Source organism: Prionailurus bengalensis, chromosome F2 (genome assembly GCF_016509475.1).
Source record: "Prionailurus bengalensis isolate Pbe53 chromosome F2, Fcat_Pben_1.1_paternal_pri, whole genome shotgun sequence".
NCBI classification, from domain to species: domain Eukaryota; kingdom Metazoa; phylum Chordata; class Mammalia; order Carnivora; family Felidae; genus Prionailurus; species Prionailurus bengalensis.
The window spans coordinates 72885829-72910062 of NC_057353.1; the positions used below are offsets into that span (position 1 = coordinate 72885829).

The window sequence follows — 24234 nt, forward strand, 5'->3', positions numbered from 1 at the left end:
TGTTGCTCCCCACTTCCATTTGGGAACTTATGGGGCACCTGCCTCACCTGTTTTGGCTGTAGTACAGTCCATGAGTATTTTGGTTCTGCTATCTAGCTGTTCAGACATGAGGGAATGTTGCCAGATTCAGAAATACACGCCCTCTGCCACCACCTTTCTCCTCCTCGTATCCCTGCCCATCCACAGACATCAAGCATGGCCATTCTCTGAGTGTCATTGCGCCTGAACACCTTTTATCACTGTGGACACAGCACCTGTGAGCTAGTTCATTCCTTTTTCAGCCATGGCGCCCACCATACCCTCGCATAAACCTTTACTCTAGCCTCCCATGTGCCCACGACTCTACAAACACAAGGGTTTCCGCACCTCTGTGCCTTTGCCAATGCTCTTTTTTAAGACTGGGAATCTTCCCCCACTCTATCTCATTCTTCTCAGCCCAAAATATTACTTTTTCTGCCAACTTTTCCTTAAACCATCTGCTCACAATGAATCCCTGATTTGGGTACATAGTAAGTAAGCAGTTAAAAGCACAGACTCTGTCTTTGGATTCAACTCCCAGTTCAGCCATTATATAGGTATGTGACCTTGGATATAGCCTCATCCACAAAATGGGAATCAGAGCGCGCCCTCACTTACTGGTTGTCTTTGAGGCTTTGTGGAGACAACCCATGCAAAGGATTGAACATTTTTCTGCCAAGTAGTAAGTGCTCATTAACCGGACAGCCGTCATTAATGTGTCTTAGAGGATGCAGACCTCCTCCCACAAAATTGTGCCATACTCGAGGTCTAGCATATCGCTTGCCTGTATTAGACATTTAACAAGTATTTGTCGATCTCATCAAAGGGGAAAATTCATGGTAAGTTTTGGGAGAAGGGAATTTACCTCTGAAAGCAGGTAGGGGCTTCCTCAAAGTACAGGAAGGGCAAAAAGAATGGCCACGAGACTAATCCGGAACTAGGTTCCAATGCTGGCTGGGGCACCTAGGACCTGTGCGATACGAGTCTGTGTCTGCATGGAGGGTCAAGGGCCCACCCGCTGGAAGGAGACTTCCTGGGTTTGAATCGAGGCGGTCACATTCGCAACTGTGAGGCCTTGTGCAAGTCATTCCATTACTCCGGGCCTCAGTTCTCTCCTCTTTAAAATGGGGACAGCAGTAGTACCTACCTCACAGGGTGGCCATGAGGATTTTATGGGCTACTGCATGTAAAGTATTTGCAACGGTGACTGGCCACATATAGGTGTCTGCAGTGTTATTAAAGTGCCAACTTCGCTGGCCCAGGAAGCTATGATGATGCTATATCTATGAACAACAAAGAGGTCATTAACAAAGGGACAAGACCATGGGGAGGGAGGCTCTAATACTTACTTGCCGCATTCATGGGTGCAATGTCAAATCAGAGCGGGGCCCATTTTGATTTTGGTTGTGGTTTTTATTGAGACTGGGGAAAGACTCTTGCCTTGGTAGAGCAGGGAGATGATGCAGAGTAAGACAACACGGACAGACACTGATAACCGGCCAACGTTTCCGTGTGGATCCTGGATCCCGTTATTTTAAATTCTGAGCCTTTGAAAAGGTCAGCGGGCTGGCTCCAGGTGAGGGACCATCAACGCACAAAGACATTTCACCTGATAACTTAGTCCTTTCGTATTTACCTTGAAGAAGGAAGCAAACTTTGGATTGCCGTGATAAATAGGAGAACGATAAATGCACAGACCAAGTTTGACTTGAATACTTCATCCCTCATTTGAGAATACTGTAATTAAAAAAAAAAGGAGAATAAATTACTTTATAGCAAAGCTGGACTTCTGGAAGAGTTAAGTTTTACCAGTGTTTGGAGTGGCGGGAAAACAGCAAGAAGAAACAAGGCATTTAAACATTTTTTTTTTTAAAAGAGGAGTCCATATCTTAATTAACCCTTCACAGAGTATTACGTCCATCCCTCCCTCCGACCTCCCAGCGAGAGCCCAGAAGTGAATTCAATTCCCTTTGCAGCAAAAAGGAACGGGAAGGGACTCTGCGCGTTTCTCCTGCTCTCCTTCCTCCGAACTAATGTCACTTTAACAAAACAGAAGTGCACACATCCATAAACGTCGCAAATCAAATTCACATGGACTCTCTTCGTGAGTAAACTTGAGTCATTGAAGGGTCTCGCTCTATTTTGTGTTAGGTTTGGAACACAGGGAACGGTTTTGCCTGAGTCTTCCTGCCTCCTTTTTCATGGAAACTATTAAAAAATAAGGTCACAGGGGCGCCTGGGTGGCGCAGTCGGTTGAGCGTCTGACTTCAGCCAGGTCACGATCTCGCGGTCCGGGAGTTCGAGCCCCGCGTCGGGCTCTGGGCGGACGGCTCGGAGCCTGGAGCCTGTTTCCGATTCTGTGTCTCCCTCTCTCTCTGCCCCTCCCCCGTTCATGCTCTGTCTCTCTCTGTCCCCCCAAAAATAAAATAAAACGTTGAAAAAAAAATTAAAAAAAAAAAATAAGGTCACAGAATCTTAGAGGGGAGAGCAGCCTAAGAGAGTTCCAGTAAGGGCAAGCCCTCTCATTCCACACAGGGAAACCCAACGGATTGACCAGCATGCTCAATGCCCTTCTGTTGTCTGAGGGAGGAGGCCCCGGCGAACGGTGCCGACTTTATTTTGATGATCCAGAGTGCCCAGTAATTTCATTGTCCAGCCTTAAAAGCTTCTGGAAGGTCAATACTGAATGTGAACTTGCCTCAGTCCTGCCTAGTTTCCGGAACCGTCTTGGAGCCACTAAATGAAGAAGCATCCAATTCCTTCAGGAGGAGGAAAGGATTTTCAAACCTGAAGACGACCTTAAAATTAGCCTCGAGCAAGCCCCTCATTTTCCCTAACAGCCAGAGAGGGCGCGAACAGACAGCTAAGCCTGGCTTTGGAACTTTGTCATCCTTGATTCGAATTTCACAGTGACTCCGTAGAGGAAACAAATGAACAGAACCGTTGCAACACCTCAGGCTCCACGTCCCCAGCACCAAGAGACGATCTGGGCCAGGTTGATGAAACAGTATCAGTCCAACTTGTCGGACTGCTGGCGACAATCGACAGTTACCTGAGTTTTATTCTTCGCCTACATCCTGAGGCCTCTGTCTGCATGCTGACAACCTGCTTGGTATCTGGAGGGGAACCTGGAATATTCCCCCAAAGGATCACGACATGCCATCTTCACTCCCGATAAAACTACAGACAATCCGTATCACCAGGGGCTGCAAAGAGCGTTACCTAGGACCCGGGGCACAGGCACAGAGAGGCATGCCCGCACACACCAGCCGGGAGATCAGTAAGTTAGCCCCAGAACGGTTAATTCAAGGACAGATAGGTGTCCGGATTTCTTCTAACAGCTAATTGCACAAGATCTGACTCTTCTTTGTCAGCTGACGGATGGATTTCACACCAGCTTGGTCATATGGATTTGATAATAAGATTTTGAAAACAGCACGAGTAACGTTTAGTGTACTTAGTCCCTCTCCTCTCGTTTTGCCTCCCCATCATCACCGCCCTTAGCACAGCACCTTGGCGTTATCATGGATCGTGGCCTTCAGGAAGCCTTCCCGTGGCATCCCTGGTGTCTACTCCAATGCTTCCTGGTGACCATCAGATGATCTTCTCTGCTTTGTTGGAGCAAGTGGGTTTCTATCCTCTGAGCTGGGGCAGGCCACTCAAGGGCTCTAAATACCCTCAACTCGGACACTCCCAGTGCCCGAGGACTCACTCCTTTGCCAAGGGTTCCTTCCCACTTTGGGTCTATTTTTACTGTGAAAAGGTATTTCCTGTAGACCCCAAGCTTGAGTTCCTTTCGTTTCCTGAATGCTTCTTGCCGATGGCTTTAAAAATGCCCCACAGTCCTCATTTGTCCAGCCCAAAGCGCGCATGGCTTTAGGCTTTTCGTTTTCTTCAGATGGCAGGCTGGGAGACTCACTCTGCCTCCAGATCTTTCACTCAGTCAGTGCCCCCACCGTGAGCGACACCAGTTTCTCTGAATCTCACTTTTCTTATCTGTCAGATGGGGGATTAATACAATTCACAGGTTCTCAATGCTATTATCCTATTTGTGCTAGAATTTAATAATACGTTCCCTTTTTTTCATGTTTGAACTCCAGTTCCAGCACCGTCTCAAGAAAGAGCCTTACAATATTTGGGAAGCTGATGTCAATCGAATATAAAATACTGGGTTTCAGAATGGAGTGCATTGTTACTTTGGAAACACAAAGGAGAACAGGACTATGGCAAGACAATTCCTAATTGGTTCAGGATGACAGGGTACTGACATTGGGGAGTGATTCATTTCACTTCCTCTTGACTCGTGAAGGTCTGAACACGCTGGCTTGCAGCTATATTAAGTTACAAGTACCCTCTCTCCCGCCACAGTCAGAGACTGCTCACCTCATGTCTGTCCCATCCTCACTTGGCCTTACTTATCTTTTGAAGTCTCAGTCATGAGCAAAATGGTCAATCTAGAGCTAGACTACCTGTATTTGAACCCCAGCTCCAACACTTACTAGCTACGGGACCCCAGACAAGTTTACTAAGCTTTGTGTCACAGTTTGCTCATCAAGAAAAGCGCCTAGGGCAGATGCTTAGGGCTCGCGACAGCCTCATACACATATTCCCTATACTTGATTTACTTTTTTGATAATACTTACTTGATTGATTATACTTATTGGATTGCTACGAATGTTACCTTTTTGAAGGCTGCTTTTCAACCGCACGGTTGCCTTCTAGAAGGCTGTCTTCTATTGCTCTACAGACAACGGTATCTTGTATGCAGTAAGGTCCCCTGAAGTGTGGCTAATTGATTGGTCCATTATGTTAGAAAGGGAATAGTAATCTCATTTTTTTTTTGTCTTAGTTAAAAATCCTGCCCTTACTCCTTCCCCTTCCTCCCAAAAGATCTTCTAACAGTGTGTGGAATTCTCCACTTACCCAGGGACCTTTAGGAAAGGAGTCCTTGGGAATGACCACTGGGCCTTTATAATTCACTGAGCCCTTGATCTGCAAGAGATTGTATATAAAAATTCATCTGCAAGAGAATGTATATAGAAATTGAGAATCAGATATAGAGAAAGGGTTTGTCAAGGTCAGCTGGGGGGATTGGTGGCAAAGTTCAGACAAAAAGCCACATCTCTTGGCTCTCAAAGGAAGGTTCGCTCCATTAGACCACTGTCTGAGAGCAGAAAATGCCTGAAGCCAGCACCTGAGCCAACTGTTGGAATTAGTACCAATTAAGAGTGCATGCCACTTGGAACAAATTACAAATGTTTTCTTTGAAGCCTTAGATTAGAACTTGGATTACTTTTTGTTTTGAATCTGTAAGACTCTCAGGAAATGGTCAAAATCTTGCAACATATTTGAAGAATAATAACTAATGCCTGGTGCAAGGTAGGCACCACGCGATGTACTTTATGTGGACGATCTCTTTTGGTTATCACAACAGCACTTTGAGGAAGATACCGTTTATCATATCCCCATTTTGCAGAAAATGAAACTGAGAATTAGAATAATGGAATAACTCAACCAGGACTTTACAGATTTTCGGTAGAGAATCCAGAGTTTGACCCCGGAGTGCCACGTCTCATTGGCTGCACAATCTGCTGCTACCTTGATGTTTTGAAGGCAGGGCCATCATCGTAGGGTACACGATAGCGTGTCTGGCTCTATTTCAGGAATGTGGTTCATGATACAAAGAAAGGGAATGTCTTGAAAATTTGAGTCTATGTAAGCCATGGTTAGAATCAGGGAAAAGCATGATCTGGGCTAAGGATGAACCTTAGAGGGGCACCTGGGTGGCTTGGTCACTTTCGGCTAACTGACTCAATTTCGGCTTAGGTCGAAATTCGTTCATGGTCATGAGATCCATCCCCGCACTGGATTCCATGATGACAGCATGGAGCCTGCTTGGGATTCTCTCTCTTCCTCGCTCTCTGCTCCTCTTGCATGCTCTCTCTCTCTCTCTCTCTCTCTCTCAAAATAATGAAACAAACTTAAAAAAAAAGATAGACCTTCAAGACACCCTATGAATTAGTTTAATACATGGGCACTGCTGAATTTCCATGACTGATGAATGAGTCCTCAGCCCAAAGCAATACAAAGTTAAGGGCCCTTTTCTTAAGGCCTGCATGGGTGAACAAATAGAAGAAACTAAAAGACACAGTGGGCTTTAAGTGTAACCATGAGAGGAACCAGACAAGTAATGAAAACGTTGTTTGAAAAATAGAAGTTTCCTACTTGTTTGATCAAGTTGAGACTTGGCACCTCTTCCAGGGAGGTGGGGCAAGAAGGAGGTGCGTTCCACTTTGTTCATGTCGGGGATGTGGGCCCTGCACTCTTTTGAAAGGCATCTTCAGGAATGAAATCAGAGCCATGAGGATCTAAGGGTTCCTCGTTCTATCACAAGGGAGCCTGGAAACCAAGTTTGATCACACAAGGAAAAACCCATTCTAGATTCTTCATCCAGAAAAGTGCGACCAGGGAAGCTACCTTTCAGAGGGGAGGCACAGGGCTTCCCATGTTGTTTTTGTGCCCTATATAGGCCTGAAAAACTTTCGGTATGTGTGGGACAGAAGCAATCCTTTTCTCTTAGATTTTCTACTTGGGCTCTGAGTGAGCTAAAGGGTACTGACTAAATACTTGCATCCTTATAAGATGCAAAGAATACTTCTAACTGAAGCCATGACCTAGTTAATTGTCCGAACTACAACCACACTGTCTTTTTATCCAGTTGTGTATGTGAGATTACGCAATTTTTCAGGAGGAGTGGACTGTATTTGTCACTTTGGTCCAATGCTTACTAATGTCAGTTTCACTCAGTGAAACCTCTCAGAAATGAGCCACGGACTCCTGCCTGAAGGTTTCCAGTGACGGGGGAAATCAACCCCTCACTTGAGAGCCTAATTCCATCATTGGATAGATCTAATTGGAAACAAGATCATTTTCTAGCATGTTTGCTAAAGTACAGAAGAGTCTCCACCGGGGCAATCTGCTCGTTTCGCACGAGTGAATGGAGGAATTTAACTTCTATCGTTAAACTCACGTATTATGTAGTGTGACGATGGCTAGAGCACCCTTAATTGATCCTGTGGGTAAAAGACATAATTGCAATAAAAGAGGGAGGGACTAATTTTCACTAAGTTCATATTTTGAAATAGACAGCCTTCTCTATCTTGGGTGTGTAGTGTCTAACCAAATCATCACTGAAAGCAATTCTATGAGTGACCAGTGCGTCTGAAGAACGTCTCACTATCAGACTTCTTCCCAAGTAACCTGACCTTTGAACAAAGATAGAGTTCTTCATCTTTAATAACCTCACAAAGAATCAGGCTAACACATACCTAAATGGACAGCTTAGAATGAGGCCTGGGAGGACACTACCCCAGGCATGACAGAAGACCCTTAGTGACCCAATATCCTTCATGGATTAGGCTACTATGTTCTGGTCTTCCTTGGTAGGGAGGTTGACTGACATGTGAGAATCCCAAGCAGGACTTTACAAAAGCTTCCAGCCCAAATCTCCTAGCCCACCCTCTCTCAAACGTCCCATCCTTGGGAGGACAGACTGGTTCTTTCCTGACTGGCCCAGTTCCCCAAGCCATGGTAAGCTCCAGGGAGTGGTAACTACTCCTGTGTTCCCTGCCTAAAAGCCCCTGTTTAGAGGTGCTGGTGATGTCTACATATGAAGAATTAAGATTGCTCTAAGAACTTGACCAATGTCCTCTGGGCTGAAATCATCCTAAGTCTACCAGTCTACACTGCACTTCCATAGATGGAATTGGTACGTCTGACTCTGAAAGTACTGGCTTTGTGGGCCGAAAGCTACCTCATTGGTCTGATGAAAAGATACAAGTGAAATGCCCCTCGATATCATTTGACCGCCTGGAGGGTGTTAGAAATAGCAGTAATTTTACAGGACAATATCATGAATATAAAGGAAGTCTCACAAAGCTACTGTTTGAATGAGGGATGGATTTTCTTCCTCAGCCTCCTTGAAATCTTTGAAACCTGTTCTTCCTGCCTGAAGGAGGTGGCCTAAATATTCTTACCATTCTGGGCCTCACAAGACCAGTAAAAAGCCAAGAGTAACCTGATACTGTAACAGAATAGTTATTTTTAAAAAATGACTTAAAAAATAAGGTCATTGAAATGATCGGGACGTATCCGATTCAGAAAAATAAGAGAGAACACCCGAGACCATTTGGTTCACGCTCCATAGTCCTACCTCTCTGCATCTCCAGGGCATTTAGGAGAGCACTTGTCGGAAGGAGCACTGGGTGTCGTACGTAAGTGATGAATCATGGGAGTCTGTCCCCCAAAGCAAGAGCACACTGTATACACTGTACGTTAGCCAACGTGACCATAAATCACATTTAAAAAGTAAGAAACGGAGTGGTCCGACAAATTCTGAGTGTCTCCAAAAAAAAAATGCATTTTGTCACTACCTACTTCCAGAGTCCAACCTCCTAATCTATTAGAAAATTCCTTCATTCGCCTAGCCTCTGCCACAATGCCTCCTTAATGACGGCATTCCAGTCATTGTAACTTCAACAGGAATGGGTGGGAAGGAGGAAAAAGAAATGTCCAGGGTCGTGATGCGTTTTTCTGCAACTCTTGGAAGCCCCCACTTAACTTTGATCTCTTAATAAAAGATAAAACGGGGAGAACTTCTGAACATAGATAAGAACCAATGGTACTCAGCCAAAGGCTTATCTAAAGTTTCTCTTGTGTGACAAATGCTTGCTTTCATGTAGCCGCGGACAGCAAAAAAAAAAAAAGTAGCATTAAATGAACGTATTGAAAGTACGCAGGGCAAAATTCGGTTCGTTGCAAGCACTATCCATGACAGGTATTCCTACTACTGGAAAAGTGGGCGAGCTCTGATCGCTGCCGTGCGAGTGGAAAAGGAAGCTCGCCCATCGTTTTGTCTAACAACGCCTTTGGTCTTTGAGGTGGCTCTTCTCTGCTTTTGCCTGCTCTCTCAAGCCATCGGCTCACACGGTTCATTCCTTGACTGCTCACACCACCCAGCCTTCTTTTCGGATACACAGCTCAGGGGCAATTCCAGGGCTCGACCTTCCTACGTCCACTGCCCTGAGATGGATGGAGCTGTCTCATGTGGCTGCTTATTGGCTTCTTCCATTTTCACATGTGTGTGGGCAGCGCGAATGATGGGGGTGCCCTTGTTTTATCTGGGTGCTTCCGGGAACACGTGGTGGATCGTGTGTGCGTGCGTGCGTGAGTGTGTGTGTGTGCATATATGCATGTGTACATATCTGTGCATGGGTGTGTGTGTGTGCCTGTCTGTGCATGTGTGTGTACGTGCATTCATGTGTATGTGTTTGTGCATGTACACGGGTGTGTGTACCTGTTTGTGCATGTGTGTGCATGCATGCATGAGTGCTGTGTGTGTACATGCATGTGCACACATGTAGCCACGTGTGCGTTTATACATGCCTGTGCATGGGTTGCACATGTATGCGCGTGTACACGCCTGTGCGTGTATGGGTGTGTACATGCGTGCATGTGTACGTGTCTGTGCTTGTGCATGGATATGTATGCATGTACACCTGTGTATGTGCATGGGGGTGTGTGCACAGGTATGCATGTGTACACATCTATGCATGTACCTGTGTGTGCATGTATTCGTGTGCATGTGCATGCGTGCACGTGCACATATATGTGCATGAGCGTGCACATATATGTATGCGTATGTTGTCTGTGCATGGGTGTGTATGTAGGGGAGGCAGAGAATGAGAGAAATGATCATGGTTTAATTTTGATTGTTTTGTTTCTGCCTCCAAGGTATTTGCCGCATGCACAGCTGTGTGTTTGTGCATGTGCATGGGTATGTGTGTGCCTGTTTGTGCATGCGTGTGTACATGTATGCATGTGTGCATGCAAATAATCCCTCCCACGCACCCCACCAGCCCCATCCTCAACACATTCCAAACTATATGAAAAGAAGCACCCTGAAAGCAGTGAGATCTTGCAGTGTGGTAGAAAAAGTCCGAGTTTTGGAAAAAGCTAGATTTGAATCCCTGTTCTGCTGTCTTCTACATGTTTGAGCCCTGAGAAAGTTACCCCAAATCTCTGAGCCTCCCTCCTCTACCAAACAGCGAAACGAATCCCTACATGAAAGGACTGTTGGAAAAATCAAGTGAGGTCACAAATATAAGACGCTTACGGTGGGGCCTGATAAGAAAGTGATCAGCAAATGCCAGCTTCCTCGCAACACTGTCGCCTCGAGACGCTTAAGAAGTACTATCTGCATTTCATCTGCACAGCAAGCTTGTGAGGTGGTCACTACCGTGCCCATTTCTAGGATGGGAAGCTCAGGGACTTGCCCGGGGTCACGAGCCGGGGTCACAGCTGGAAGGCAGTGGAGGCCATGTCTTTCCGTCTCGGTCTGCGTCTGAAGCAGGCAGCACACAGCACATGCTCTGAGCTGAGCCTGACAGACTTCCCGGGGAGTCACAAGCATGGACAGGAGGACAGTCCTTGCAACGGCAGAAAGAGACCCATGTGTGAAATATACAGTCCTTCACTGGTTTGGTTTTGGGGGGAAGAAAGGCATGGCCTTTGGGACACCAAACGCTCTTAAAGAGCTGATCTTTCTCATCTTACTTGGAAGACGGTTGTAATAGAGAATTTGGAGGGATCAAATCATTTAGCGAAAAGACACCTGAATCACCCTTACCTAGTTAAATACATCCCAGGGGGCCACGGGGGCCATGCGTGTGCTCCAGTGACTGAGAGGCAACGCGGGGCTCCCTCAACGGGCTGTCTGTGTGCACTCAGTTTGTGCCCTCCTTTATGCACCTTTGTGATTACGAATTTATGAAGGCTGTGCCCCTGGTACACAAGACACAGTGAGATGGTCGCCTCTCACCATTTTTAATGAACTAGTTTCTTTAAGGAAGCTCTAAAAGTGTGAGATTTATTTATTGATTTTAGCCTCATCCTGATTTGGATCGGCAAAGGATTAATCACAAAGGAAGGGAACAGAATAACTATGGCATTTATTCCACCATCTATTCTATGAGTCTTATGTCATCTTATATTCACAACAACCCAATGAGGGGCAGATATTACGACCGTCATCATCTCAGTGAGATCACCTTGTCCTGTGTCACCCAGTCAGTAACTGGTAGGAAGTGGGTTCGAGCATGTCTATCCGGTAATCAAGAGTAAGTTCTTCCTCTGGCGTTTAACAAAGACCAGACACTTGTGAGATAAAACGTAGCTTACAAAAGTCCACCCGAGAGATGGAAAGTTCTCAACTTGTCAGCATCCACTAATGACCAGGAAATTCATCAACCCTCCTTTCCACCTGCTTCTATTTCCAAAGTGGGATTTGAACCCAGGTCTGCTTGACTCCAGAGTCTGAGCTCCTAGAACACTGTGAGCTCTACAGAGACATTCCCTCTAGGCCTGCCTGAGGCCACACTGGCATCCAGTGTGGATCTAGAACCTTCTGATATGCCTTGATCTCTGAGGGTGTAAGGCAAGGGACAACCCCAAGTCCTAACATACAGCCAAGGATAGAGAAAGGTGGCCACCAACTTGGGACAAAGGAATCCTGGGAGAGTGTTTCCCTAAATGTAGCTCCCCCTGAAAAATCAGAATCTTGGGGACAGAGTAATGGGTGGGTATTTGTATTTTCAAAAGAACCCCAGATGATCTTCTAGGTGGAAAAATATCAGCCTAGGACAAGGAGACTTTTTATCACCTGAAAGTTTCACAATCACATAAGGAGGTCTTTTCTCAAAGAAAAAGGTTTTGGAATTTAGCAAAAAGATGCCAGCATTGAAGAAAAGAAGGAAATTTAGTCATTGTTGATATGGTTTGATTTTAATACTTCGACTCCCAAAACGCCCACACCAAAAGCATAACTTCTCATAAACAAATTTTGAACTATATATTAAACATAGCCTAACCTTTATTTGAGACGAGGAAGTTGACTCATTCTGAGGTGGTGATATTGTTTTTGAACACTAAGCTTAATGAAGTCACTCCAGGTAAGTGTCCTTATGCTAATGAGCTCTTCAGGCACTAAACATATTAGGCCAGTTTATTTGGCCTGGCAACATCCATACGTAATTGTAATTAATTGCCTTCTCCATCCTAAGCTTCATAAATAGTAAATAAAGAGCCTTGTCCTAGAAGAGAAATGAGGACCAGAGGCTGATAAATATCACCTTCTTGTAAATGTTCTGGGGTTAAATTTTTCATTATATAAAGAACACTCACAAATCAGCAAGACCGAGGTGAGCACCACAATGAAAAATGACAAGGCGAATGGGCAAGTCACAAAAGAAGAAACAGACAAAAACCATAAAAACACACACAGACACAATTTCAACCTCAAGAATGACTAAAACATTAAAAGTGACCGGAGGTGCTATTTCTTATCAAGGTGGCAGTTTAAAAGTAGAGACACAATTTTGAGAGCGATTTCGGGAGCGTACATCAGGTATTTTTAAATGCAGATCCCCTAGCAGCCGTGTTTGGGATTCTATCCCAAGGAATGAATTAAGCATGGGTGCATGATTTAACTAAGGCAGTGGTCACTGCAATGCGGTTTATAATTTATAATAGTGGAAAACTGACAGAAGAAGAGCCAAAGATGCTCAAAACAGGCAAGGAAGTAATGTGCAGTTACAAACATTCGTACAAAAATTCGTAACTGCACATTTAATAGTATGGGGAACAGCTCAAGCAAAGAACACCTAACAGCACGTCACCCATTGTTATTTACAAAACAATCCCATTGTGAAATAAAATGGCGCGTGGATAAGTACAGAGGATCACGGTCATGGAAGCGTAGCATGACTGTGCCCAAGTCTTTACAGCGGTTATCCTGGACTGTAAGATCACATGAGACGCCATTTTCTTCTTTGTCTTCTATGCTTGGCACACACTTTTCTCAGTGAAAATACATTCATTGTTTTTTTTTTTTTTTTTACAAGAAAAAGGATCGTATATAAGAAAAGAAAAAATCCACTATGGTCAGTCGTATTGGACAAACGTGCTGTGTTTCTACACCCCTTTACCATAATTCTTGTTTCTGTTTGCCCCTGAGATCTGTCAGCTGTCTCAGGAAATAGTGAGCTTGAGACTAAAGAAGGGCAGAGGATTTGTCTGTGAAATTTGGGAAGACCTTTGATGCCTGGTCTGTGCCTCCCAGCCCCACCCAGAAGTCTGCTCAGAAAGTCTTCGTGGGGATTCTGGGAACTTGAGACGCTAAGAACCACTGATTCTAACCGGGCTGGGGCCCAAGCCCTGGCTCACGTTTTTTGTCCTCCACGTCGGTAAGTTTTGAACATGAAGAGAGGTGCTCCCAATAATCACACTGAGAAAATAAATGTCTCAGGCAAACCAGGACCTATGGTCACCATGGTCAGAGGAATTCAGAGGCTCATCGCATCGATTGCTGAAAGGTACCGGGGGCTGTCCAACTCTCTCTTCACAGATGAGGAAACTAAGGGCCAGAGAGAAGGAAAAATGGGTTGCCCAATCTTGGCGAAGCCACATGAGTCATGAGCATGCTTTTTTGAAGCTTAACACAAAAGACTCCTGTGTGTGTGTGTGTGTGTGTGTGTGTGTGTGTGTGTTTGTACCACCATGAAATGACATGGCAGGGAGTGATCAGAACTTCACAGTCTTCTCTCCTGAAGCTTCGCTGCAAAGAGTCACATCAACACTGACTCATGTCTTTTGGCTCTTACGGTTCTAAAAAATATCCCGAGGCCAACTACAGGAGTCAAGACAGTCTTCTCTAAACTTCTCCTGAATCTGCATCTTCGTTCATTCAGCAAGCATTTATGCAACACCACGCGGTATGTAAAAGCCCCAGCTCACAGAACACTGTTGGTGGATGGGCCAATTTTTATAAGCGAATGAGACCAGGAAATGTGTGAATGACATTTCAAGGGAGATTTTATGTTCTCTAGTTCACTATAAAGGCGGGGAGGGGATGGCGTTCCCTTGCTCGCAGGTCTTCTTATTGTTCGAATAGAATGAAGCCTTTCCTTCCCCACAAAAGTTCCGATGGTAAAATCGTTGTTTCTGTTTCCTGTCTTCCTTTTGGAAAACATGCCTTTATGGTTCAAACTTGCTCCTAAGAAGCAAGGTGGGGCAGTGGGAGGAAAGAAGTCTTTGGGGTCACAAAGACTGTATATATTTCAACAATCCTAAGATGTGCTATTTTTTCCCCCACCTTTTAACAGCTCTGGAACCAGAAGGCAACTTATTCTCAACGGAGTTCTTCCAGAGAGGACTTTGACTGCTTCTGCTGATCAGCAGGGGGCAATATCAACCCGGGACTTCTGTACATTCAATTCTCTGCCTGAGGCTTCTTAAAGGCCACATTCATTGTGTGAAATCAGGTGGCAAAGCTATGTAGATTTCGTTTTGGAGTTTAACCTCTTGGAGAGCTCCTTTGTTGCCTCGCCAATATCAGGAGATAAACCTGTGGGTTTCCTTACTCTCCTTATCTGCCGGGTGGGATTTTTTTTTGGTCCATCTTTACCTCGAGGGTAAGCCCAGCTTATTGGGAGGAGTTCTTTTTAGACTCCTCCTACCGGGTGATGTTTCCTTCTTGATGACGCATAGAAAATGGGGCATCTCATAGTTGATGGTACCTTCGAGTCAATAAAATGTGGCAGCCAGATTTTGAGATCTAGGACCTCTCCTTGACCTCTAGGAGGCTCAGTTTTCTCTTTTGTAAGCAGGACAGTAATGTTTCTCTGAGGATGCAATAAACTGATATACATAAACACCAGGCACACGGTAGAGGCACACTGATGCTGGTCTCCAATTTTGGAATCTTGTGGACTTGAAGGCACTGTGTTAATTTTGCTAAGGTTCTAGGACTCTTTCCTACTTACTCTCTCTCCCGAACCCCTGCTCCCTGCCTTCCACTCCATCCACAGTTCAAAGAGGAGAGAATGAAGTGAGCACAGCATTGTTGTCTTTATATGAGGAACTGGGAGAGAACGAGCCCCGGGACTCCCAGGATAGACAGTGTGGTGCATAGACCAGGCACCGGCGGGGGGGGGGGCTCAGCCGGTGCCCTCCAGGGGCACCGGAGGGCTCAGATAGAAGCCCCTCTACGGACAGGTGGCGTCTGGGCAGGCTACCTAATCATTTCCCCGTGTCTCCATTTCATCAAGCATAAAATGAGGCTCATAATAGCACTTATGTCACATTGTCATTGTCAGGGCGTTCATTCTAAAAGCTTAGAATAGTGCCTGGTATTTGGTAAATACCAATACCATCGATGGGATCAATGAAATCAATGATTCCTACTTGTTATAGATCCTCTGCTCGACAGTGATGCAGCCCCTGGAGAGAGAGTCTCAAAGCAAGAGTCAAAGAGGAGTGTCTCTGTGACAGAAGGGGAGCGAACCTTTCCCGACGCGCCCTACTGTCCTCACTGCGGGGAACCAACCCATGCGACATGCAGAGCCCGCGCTGGAAGGTGCAAGGCTGGACAGTCAGTGGGCAAATCCCCCGTGTCTGTTCAGGGAACTACCCTTTGCTTTTCCTAGAAGAGCTTCTCCTGGACCCAGAAATCAACCACAGACACATTGTACTCTCCCCACCGCCCCCCCCCCCAGGTCCATTCCTCCTCCAATACCGGGTCCCTGCAGAGAAGATAGAGACACCACTGAATACAATGCATTAAAAATGATCTACCGTCTGTAGGAGTCAGGTCATTAGCGACGCAAGTACATCTTTAGCAAGAACGAACAAAAGGGTTTTGTATAGCTCTGGACACAGGTATTTTACCCAGGCTAATTGAGAAGATTCTTTGCTAGACTACCTCGTTTTCCTTCAATATAGCAACCGAGAAAGAAAATGCATTTAATTTGGATCTTAAGCCCTTAATTATATTACAAATAAGAAATGTCTACCTGCTACTTGGAGGGGGGAGGTGTTGAGTGAGGCAAAATGGTTCTTCTCTATCTGTTTTGTTAGTACACAGACTCAATGCATTTCAAATTATGAACCAGAGGTGAAGACATTAATTTTGGAGTTTGCAACCTTTCAGGTAGTTATCAAAGACACTCATTGGGAACGGTACATGCGCACAGAAGTGTGAATTCTCCAAATCGAGGAAAGCAGAGTGTCCGAGGGAGCTGAGCAAAGTAACAACAAATTGCTCGCTGAAGCTTTGCAGAATATCGGATCCAACTCCTGAAATTCGCTTGCAAATTCCCTGCTGTTTTTGCCTGAGGCTCCTGCAGAGGCCAAGCGCCTCCTGTGCTCAGTCAAGGAAGGTCTGTCAGCTTCCATCAGCGCAGAGGAGCAGCCCAGTTAAACAGGGGCAGTGCCTGCCTCCTCACCATCTTTTATAGTTTAGAGCGAGAGCAGGAGAGAGGCATGGGAAAACGTCATCTTCAATAGGGTGATGGCTGCCATTTTTGAACACTTGACTTAATCAAGGCATTGCCTGGAGCCTCTCATAATAGCTTATTATGAGGGAGGCACATCCATTATGCTCACCACCCATTGAGGAACTCAGGCTTAGAAGGGCACAAGGCAAGGAAGTGACAGAGGTAGAGTCTGCACCCACCACCCATCTTCTTTCCACTGTGCCTACATCAGGAGCGCTCTGAGCCAGCAGACAACTGGGAAAAGGGAGAAGAGGGGTCTGTAATCTAAGAAAGGTGGTCTTTATCACCAATGCTGGTGTCAAGCCATTGGGTGTCCTCCTACCTTACGTGACAGAGAGCTACAACTGCCACGAATTCTCCTAAAAGCAAAGGCAAGTGGGTGTTACTGTCACTTACTGGTTAAAAATCTCACAGTGGAGGGAACTCCTTTGTTCTTTTCATGATCTTCCCCTTAGAGAACAAAGCTGGGGCCCCCTGTATCTAACCAGCCTCTCCGCTCATGGCCTTCAGTCTACTCATGATTTGCAAAGAGAAAAAGAAAAGACAGCACCAAACCAGACTAAACAAACAAACAAACAACAAAGACACCAACCAACACCGCAGCCCCCGGGCTCTCTCTCTGGTCCCGTCAACATTTACGACAATTTACTTCGGAAAAAACAGCCACTGTGGAGACCCAGCTCTACCTTGTGCTCCAGGCTGGAGTCTTTAAACATCAGTGAGAATGGCTTGATATGCTCTCTTCTCAATTTATCGCCACTCCGCAAGTCGATGGTATGTTCTATTCTCTTGTTAATTTCCTCAGGCCCAGACTGGACATGCAAAGCTTGTGCAAGATGGTTTGGAAGTAGATTTATTGAATTTCTTGTTAGGGCAGCCAGAGTCTAGGGGGAAAGCACATGCAAACACAATAAACCTGCTAGTCCCCGTTGGATTAAGAAGAAATGCAATGTTTTTAGATCAGGTTGCATTGCAAACACAGTAACAGCGCTCCATGCAGTTGTATTCGGTGAAACCTACAGAGGTTCATCAGTTAGCATTCGCTTCAGAGAAACACAACCCGGCGAAATATCACATCAAAAGGGACACTTGCCTTTCCTCTGGGTCGGTGCACTGCATTCCTTTGGTTCAGGTATTTAAAGAGGTGTTGGCTTGGAGAGGTTAAATCAAGACCCTTTCTTTAACCAGGCACATCCCTGGTATGAGAGAAAGAGCACCGACAGGAATCACAGAAAGTGAAATAGCTGAAAAGCCCACGGAAAGGCTCATCTCCCACCGAGCAGAGTCCACACTTTCATGTGGTCTTTCCTTTGATGGGGGCGGAGAGACTGGGAGACCCAGGGCTTGCATTTTTGTTTTTGTTTTTGGCATTCTCTGTGGCCAGGCAGCCAAACGTGCCGGGATGGGCTCCTTACACTCGACGAAGGTTGTTAGATTTTTACACTTGGCAGGTACATTCCCCCCGCCCCCCCGCCATAGCCCATCATATATCTATATCTTCATACGGGTGTATGAGCTTAATTCCCTTTAGGCAAAAAAATGCAAGCAGCTGGAACCTCTCACCATTTCCCAGGGATAAACAGCATGAGGTAGGGAAAGGCGCGACCATCCCGGTTGGTCACGGGGTGTGGCTACAGGGAGGCAGGAACAGCACTGGCTTCTGAAGATCCACCAGGTGCGGGAGGGAGGCCTCTGTGTCCCGGTGTTTCAGGGCAGGTGACGAGACCCACCGGCTGGATCGAGCCGAATGCGATGCCTGTTCGCAGCTCCAATTTAAGACAACTACTCTGACAAAGAAGTGGGAGTTTGAGCTGAGGGGGTGCCCAGCTCTTCCTCCAGGAGGTTTCCCCCAGGAGAGGTACAGGATGCGGTGCGTTTGTAGAGCCAGGAAGTGAAGACTCCCTGCCTCTGTAGACACTCACCGCATCTGCTTTTCTCTGCCAGCCTCCCAGCTTGGCCCCCGGGCTAGACTGGGATCAGAGGATGGAGCCATCGGATGGCAGCCTGTGGGTCCCGACAGAGCACCCAGAGCCCTCTTGCCCGAACCCTTCAGGTATCCCCGAGCCTCACAGATGTGTGCTCAGGAGCCATCAGCTCATCTACAGCTGGGTCAGATCCTCTGACTCTAGAGCCAGAGTCAGGAGCTTTGAGCTCACGGAGAACCTCTAGCCCGTTCCATAAGGAATCTTCCTGTGGTCCTGTTAGACTCTTCATTTTAACCTTCACGGAGGCAGTCAATGTAACCTACATTCCAGGTCTCTAAAGAATTCCGTAGTAGGCCTTCATCACCGGTAGAATGTACTGAACCCCCTTCTCCAGCCCCAGGCTGAAGGGTGGGGGAGTATGTGCCAACATAAGTGAGTAAAGTAGATGGTCTCAGGGCACCGAAGCGGTTGATTTCAGCTCTGAATACCAAATGCTCTCAGGGCACTGAAGCAGTTAATTTCAGCTCTGAATACCAAGGAGGCTACCGCAGAGAAAAAGATAGACGTTAGGGGGAGGTATGGCAGGATGAGAGGGGAGGAGGAGGGCTGGAGCGGAGAGAAGGAAGCAGGGACCAATGTTCCAGAAAATTGAACAGCAGGATCCATGCAGCGCCAGAGGGCTGGAGCCCCTGGGATTAAATTCTGTTACAACAGCATCTCAGGAGGCAAAGGGGACTGTACTGTCGGCCACACTGAGCATCCCCCGGTTCGTTTCTCAGGCACAAAGTCTTTCCACAGTTTGGAAAATGACGGAATTTAGGTCTCTCTCTTGGCGGGGGGCGGGGGTGGGGGTGGGGGGATGACGCTCAAACTGCCCTTGTCCGGGCATACACTTTGACCCATACACTTGGCTTAGAGATGCCAAGATGCTCGCCCGGCAGGTGCTTGCGGCCGGGACCTGACAGCCGGACGTGCCACCGGCTAAATATCCACTCGATACATTCACAGCTAGGTATTTGTTTGTCTCCCTGCCATTTTAATTTTCTCACAGTTTTCCTTCTTTCAACTAAATTGATCCTACCTACTCTACCAGTTCCTTGTGCCTTCAATGCCTCTTGAACCTCTGGATTTCACAGAGGAGTTTCCAAAAAAATATTTTGGGGACCGACTTCTATAATTAACAGCAGCAGCCACAACTGCCATGAGGACAGTTGATGTGAGCACCGCTTCGAAAACATAAAGGGCATTTCCCCCGATAAGAATGATGCACTCTTGAAACAAAGGAGAGTCCTTTACATCGCATGCATTTATTTGAAGGGGTAGGGGCGCCTGGGTGGCACAGTCGGTTAAGCATCCGACTTCAGCCAGGTCACGATCTCGCGGTCCGGGAGTTCGAGCCCCGCGTCGGGCTCTGGGCTGATGACTCGGAGCCTGGAGCCTGTTTCCGATTCTGTGTCTCCCTCTCTCTCTGCCCCTCCCGCGTTCATGCTCTGTCTCTCTGTGTCCCAAAAATAAATAAAAACGTTGAAAAAAAATTTAAAAAAAATGAAGCGGTAACTCTCCGCTTTGCTGTCATTTTTCTTATGTTGATGGGAACCGGCGAAAATGTCAGGAGAGACTGACGCTGGTGTGTAAGCAGACGTTCAAAAAATCAGCAATGCATGTTGCTTCCTGGCTGCCTGCACCATTGGCCACTTCTCTAAGGCAGAGAATCTTTCAGAGATTCCTAGCCCCCTCCCCCCCCCCCAATTCTATTGGCCGTGTGGCTCCTTCAAATAAAAGAGAAGTCTGGAAGCACCTCTCTTTTTTCCCCCCTCATTGCTACCAGGTTATAGTTAACAGTTAGGAAGGAGCCCTTGTACCAACAGGTCATTGACAAAGTACTGAGAATTCCTTTCTTGTCTTTTCTTGTCCAGGCAGTTCTTTTTATCCTTTGCAATTACAGCCCTTGGGTTTTACTGCAGGAGTCAATGTCCAGGGGGTCCTTTTCTGATCATTTGCTTTGTCAATGACATACGACCATTACACCTGCTGTTTGACCAGCAATCCCTCTGTACCCAACTCACACCGTCAGGTTGTACACGCTCAAGGGGAGACCAGCATCAACTCAAGAAGTCAAGCAACTTGGAATGAGGGAGGGAAACTGCTTTCACTTACCCCCCCCCCCCCCACCTTCCATCACCGCAAAGCATGGGTGGCTTTGGGGACAACTATGGTATGAGATTAGCTGTGGTACCCTTTCTCCTCCATTAGGGACAACCACTAAGATTTGACCCAGTGTTCACTTTCAGTGGGCTAAGGATGCCAACACCAAGAATCCATATGCTGATACCCCCAGAGGGATTCATTTGTAAGGAGGATTGGAGAAATGTATAACAGGTCTCATTTGCAGATTCAGAGTCGTAATGGAATCCGTTGTTTTTAACAGACTATGGCTTTCTTTCTTTTTGAGACGGAAGGCAGCTATCCTCACCACCATACCACCAACGCCTCTCTCTTTTCGAGATGGGCGGGAGCAATGAGGGCCAGACTAAGATCATGTTAAAAAGTAGTGTCAGTTTTCAAATAGGACTCCAATTTAAAGTGATCTCTAAAATGTCAAGATTGTTCTTTTATGTAAATAACTTCAGCGGTTGGCTAGGAACAGGAAAAACAAAGGGATGAAATGAGAGGAAATGGGAAATGCCCTGAGAATATTAGAAAATTATTATATATGTAATCTCTATATTATATAGATATGTGTACTCAATTGGTTGTGTATGTGTATATATATACCATATTATGTTACATTATTAATATGTTATATTATATATATATACATATGCACAAACACAATTGAGTACATGTATCTGAATATATGTTTCAGTGTATCACTGAAGTACATGTTATGCTTATATACAACAGCAAGTGTGTATATTAACTTATTGACCTTAGCTGGTGCTTCCAGATATCTGGGGGCTCATACTGGAGCAACAGTGTTGGGAAACACCAAAGGTTGCTGCTGAGCCTCCCTCTCATGTCTGAGTCTCTTCACAAAAAGGAACTGCAGCCCTGAGATTTATCCTCACCGAGATCCACACCCTCCTGAAGCAGTTCAATTATTTCCTTACTCATAGGCACTTAGGACAGACAGATCAAAAGCTCAGATGAGAACCAGCGGCCCTTCTGAGCCCACGTTTCTGAATGTAGGGTCTGCCTGAGAATCCGGGAGCTCTGGTGAAAAATCAGTATCGGAGGCTCCGGGAATTTTTTTGTAAACTGCATTTGAACGGGGGTGGGGCAGGTCATAAATCCTCTTAAACTCGTCATCGGGTTTTTGGCCCCATGACTTTTCTTTGGGAATCATCTTTTATCTACATACACAGCAAAAACCCATTCTTCCTGGAGTCCTGTCACTTCATGAAGGACCTTGAACTCTGGTATTCCTTAATCAGGTTGTGTCAGCAAAGCAATTCCTCCCAAGAAGATCTCAGGCTAATGGTGTTCTCTCCAGAAGCATCCAGTTTTGTCGAATCGGAAACGCGTTAGCTCTCATGGCTCACGTAGTGCAATGACAGAACACCCTGTAGACACTGTAAAATCGGCTGAACTAGTTGCAGTGCTGGTATCTGGGGAGGTCATCACCGGCTCTCCTAGTTAACTCCTCCCTGAGAAAGTTGTCCCAAAGAACGTAAGAATGAAGGGACACTTCTACACAAAATGGTTCTCTGGACCAATCAGGTTAGGAAATGCGGATCTATTTACTGTTTACTGCCATCTCTCCCCACCAGTCTCCATGAGAGAGGGAGCTCTGCCTCTTTTGTTAATTTCTTTGTCCCGAGGGCTCCTATCAGTGCTCGGCACTGAGTGGCCACTCGGCACAAGTTTGTTGAATGAACAATTCTTACATCCTCCTATTGGAGGCTCACAGTCCACATGACTGAAATAAAGGCTCTGATAAGTTCTGTAGAAATGAGATTTTAAAACTCTGCGTTTTCCAAACTTAGAACCACAAAATGCTTTCCGCTCAGATCACCTCCACCTGTTGTTCTATGAAATACCATCTGGGAAACATTGGTCTAAAGTTTTTCTCTGCTTTTGTTCATAACTTCTACCCACGGACGTGCCTCTGATCTCTGAGTAAGGTCCTATTAACCTCCTTCCATGTGGCCACCTTCTAGTGTTCAGCATCAGCCCAACGCAGATGACCTTTGACCATCTGACCTTGTACTGGAGCCTAGACACCTGCCACGATATGACCTACTGAACGATGACTCGGCCCATTATATTTTACGTATCTGAACATGGAGCATCTAAGTTGCGTGTCCTACCACTGCGTTAAAAGCCAGTCAGGTATCACCTTCTCTACAAAGCCGACATGAGCCTGCACTTACCCTCAGCACAGCAGTTACTATGATGCATTGCAGGTGCCTACTTGGGTGCCTGTCTGTTCCTCTAGGCTCTGGTCCCCTTGAGGGTTAGGCACTGTGTTTTAGCCATAACTCAATCCGGAGCATCCGACATATTTGGTAGGCTCTTAATACGTATGTGTGGAGTGCACGCACGAATGAGTGGATAAAATGACAAACTATACAGAACACTAAGAAGGGCATTATTTCCAAACTCTTGCTATCAAAAGTCCCTTTATTTTTTACCTCTCTCCAGGCGACTCTGATTTGGAAAGATTCAATTTACTGAACTGTATTTACTAAATAAAAAGTAGTTTCTTTTTCTACCATTCGATCAGTAGGAGATAAGAGGCATTACACAACTGAATATAATTCCAGCCAAGAGCAAGAGCCTTGAAAGTCAGTCCCACAATGCTTGTCAAGGTTCTGGAATCCAGAGAATGTCCCTGCCTTTACTATCTCCCAGTACTGGCCACTAAGGGACCAGAGGTCACAGATGAGAAGGACCCGCGCCTGGATTAACGTCAGCTTAAGTGCTTGCCACAAGACAGCACGAGGTTGAGGTCATCACTGAAAGGGCTTCCTCTTTCAGCACCTCTGGGAGGTGGATGGGGCAGTCTTGAGATTTAGCCACAGGCGGTTGTCATCGGGGACGCACGAGATGGCCCAGCTCATTGCTGATCTGGGAAAGACCCAGAGAAAATGCCAACTCCGGGGGGTCTGGGGCCCCTGCCTCTCTGTGCTGAGATGCTTTATCTTTTTCCAAGACCCTGCTTCTTCCAGGCTCTGGCTGGAGCCTGCACGCAGAAGCAGGTAGGGCCATGGCTTGCTCAGCTAACTCCTGCTTTGCCCCTCCACTGCCTCGATGGCAGCATTTCCCTGTGCCTGCCTTGGAGGCCTTCGTAGCTCTCTTTCAAACCTGCCGCCTGCGTGGTCCAGGTTGTGGAAAAGACAGAGGTTTTCCCTTCCGGTTCCTACCCCCCTTCCTGCATCCTACAACTACACAAACGTGGGAAGAAATTGCGGGAACCCTAAGCTCCAATAAGAGCCCCCAGCTGCACACATGAAAGCTCTTTCTTCTTCTGTTTAGTAAAACCCCAATCCAACCCCCCAGAAGAGAAAGTTCCTACCTGCTTAAAAAAGAAAAGCCTTTTGTTGTTTTTGTGGTTGTTGTTCTTTTGAAGAAAGCTCACTTCTTAGGAAAGCTTTGAGGTGACCTAATGCATGGCGATTTGCATTCAGGGCCTCAGTTGGTTGTGTCTGAAAGAGACATAATCCCCCCCTTTCCCCCACCCCCCCTCCTCAAAACTGGGGAGGGGGAGCAGAGATCTTCTTAGATGTGGTATATTGTGTTTTTCTGGTGAGAAGGCTCTGAGTGGCATGTGAGTAAACCCTGAGTTGGGGCTTCCCAGAACCTACTCCCTAACACTTCTTCCTTCTTGTAGGAACAGAGGCCCTAGGGAGCAGGACCACTCTCCATAAGCAAGGGACGCCAGTCAGGATTTGCCACAA

General features: G+C 46.3%; 1 protein-coding gene across 3 annotated transcripts in view; it reads right to left on the bottom strand.

The window, feature by feature from the left end:
- Nucleotides 1-24234, bottom strand: part of ADCY8 (adenylate cyclase 8) — a 220960-nt gene that overhangs the window by 67261 nt on the left and 129465 nt on the right. For 2 of the 3 annotated variants that reach the window (XM_043601775.1, XM_043601774.1), the window contains exons 8-9: nt 17096-17293; nt 1655-1755 (exon numbers count right to left, since the gene is read on the bottom strand). In XM_043601775.1, the coding sequence (XP_043457710.1) occupies nt 1655-1755; nt 17096-17293 (299 nt within the window). The remainder of the gene's footprint in view (nt 1-1654; nt 1756-17095; nt 17294-24234) is intronic. The other variant, XM_043601776.1, reaches the window with a different exon arrangement.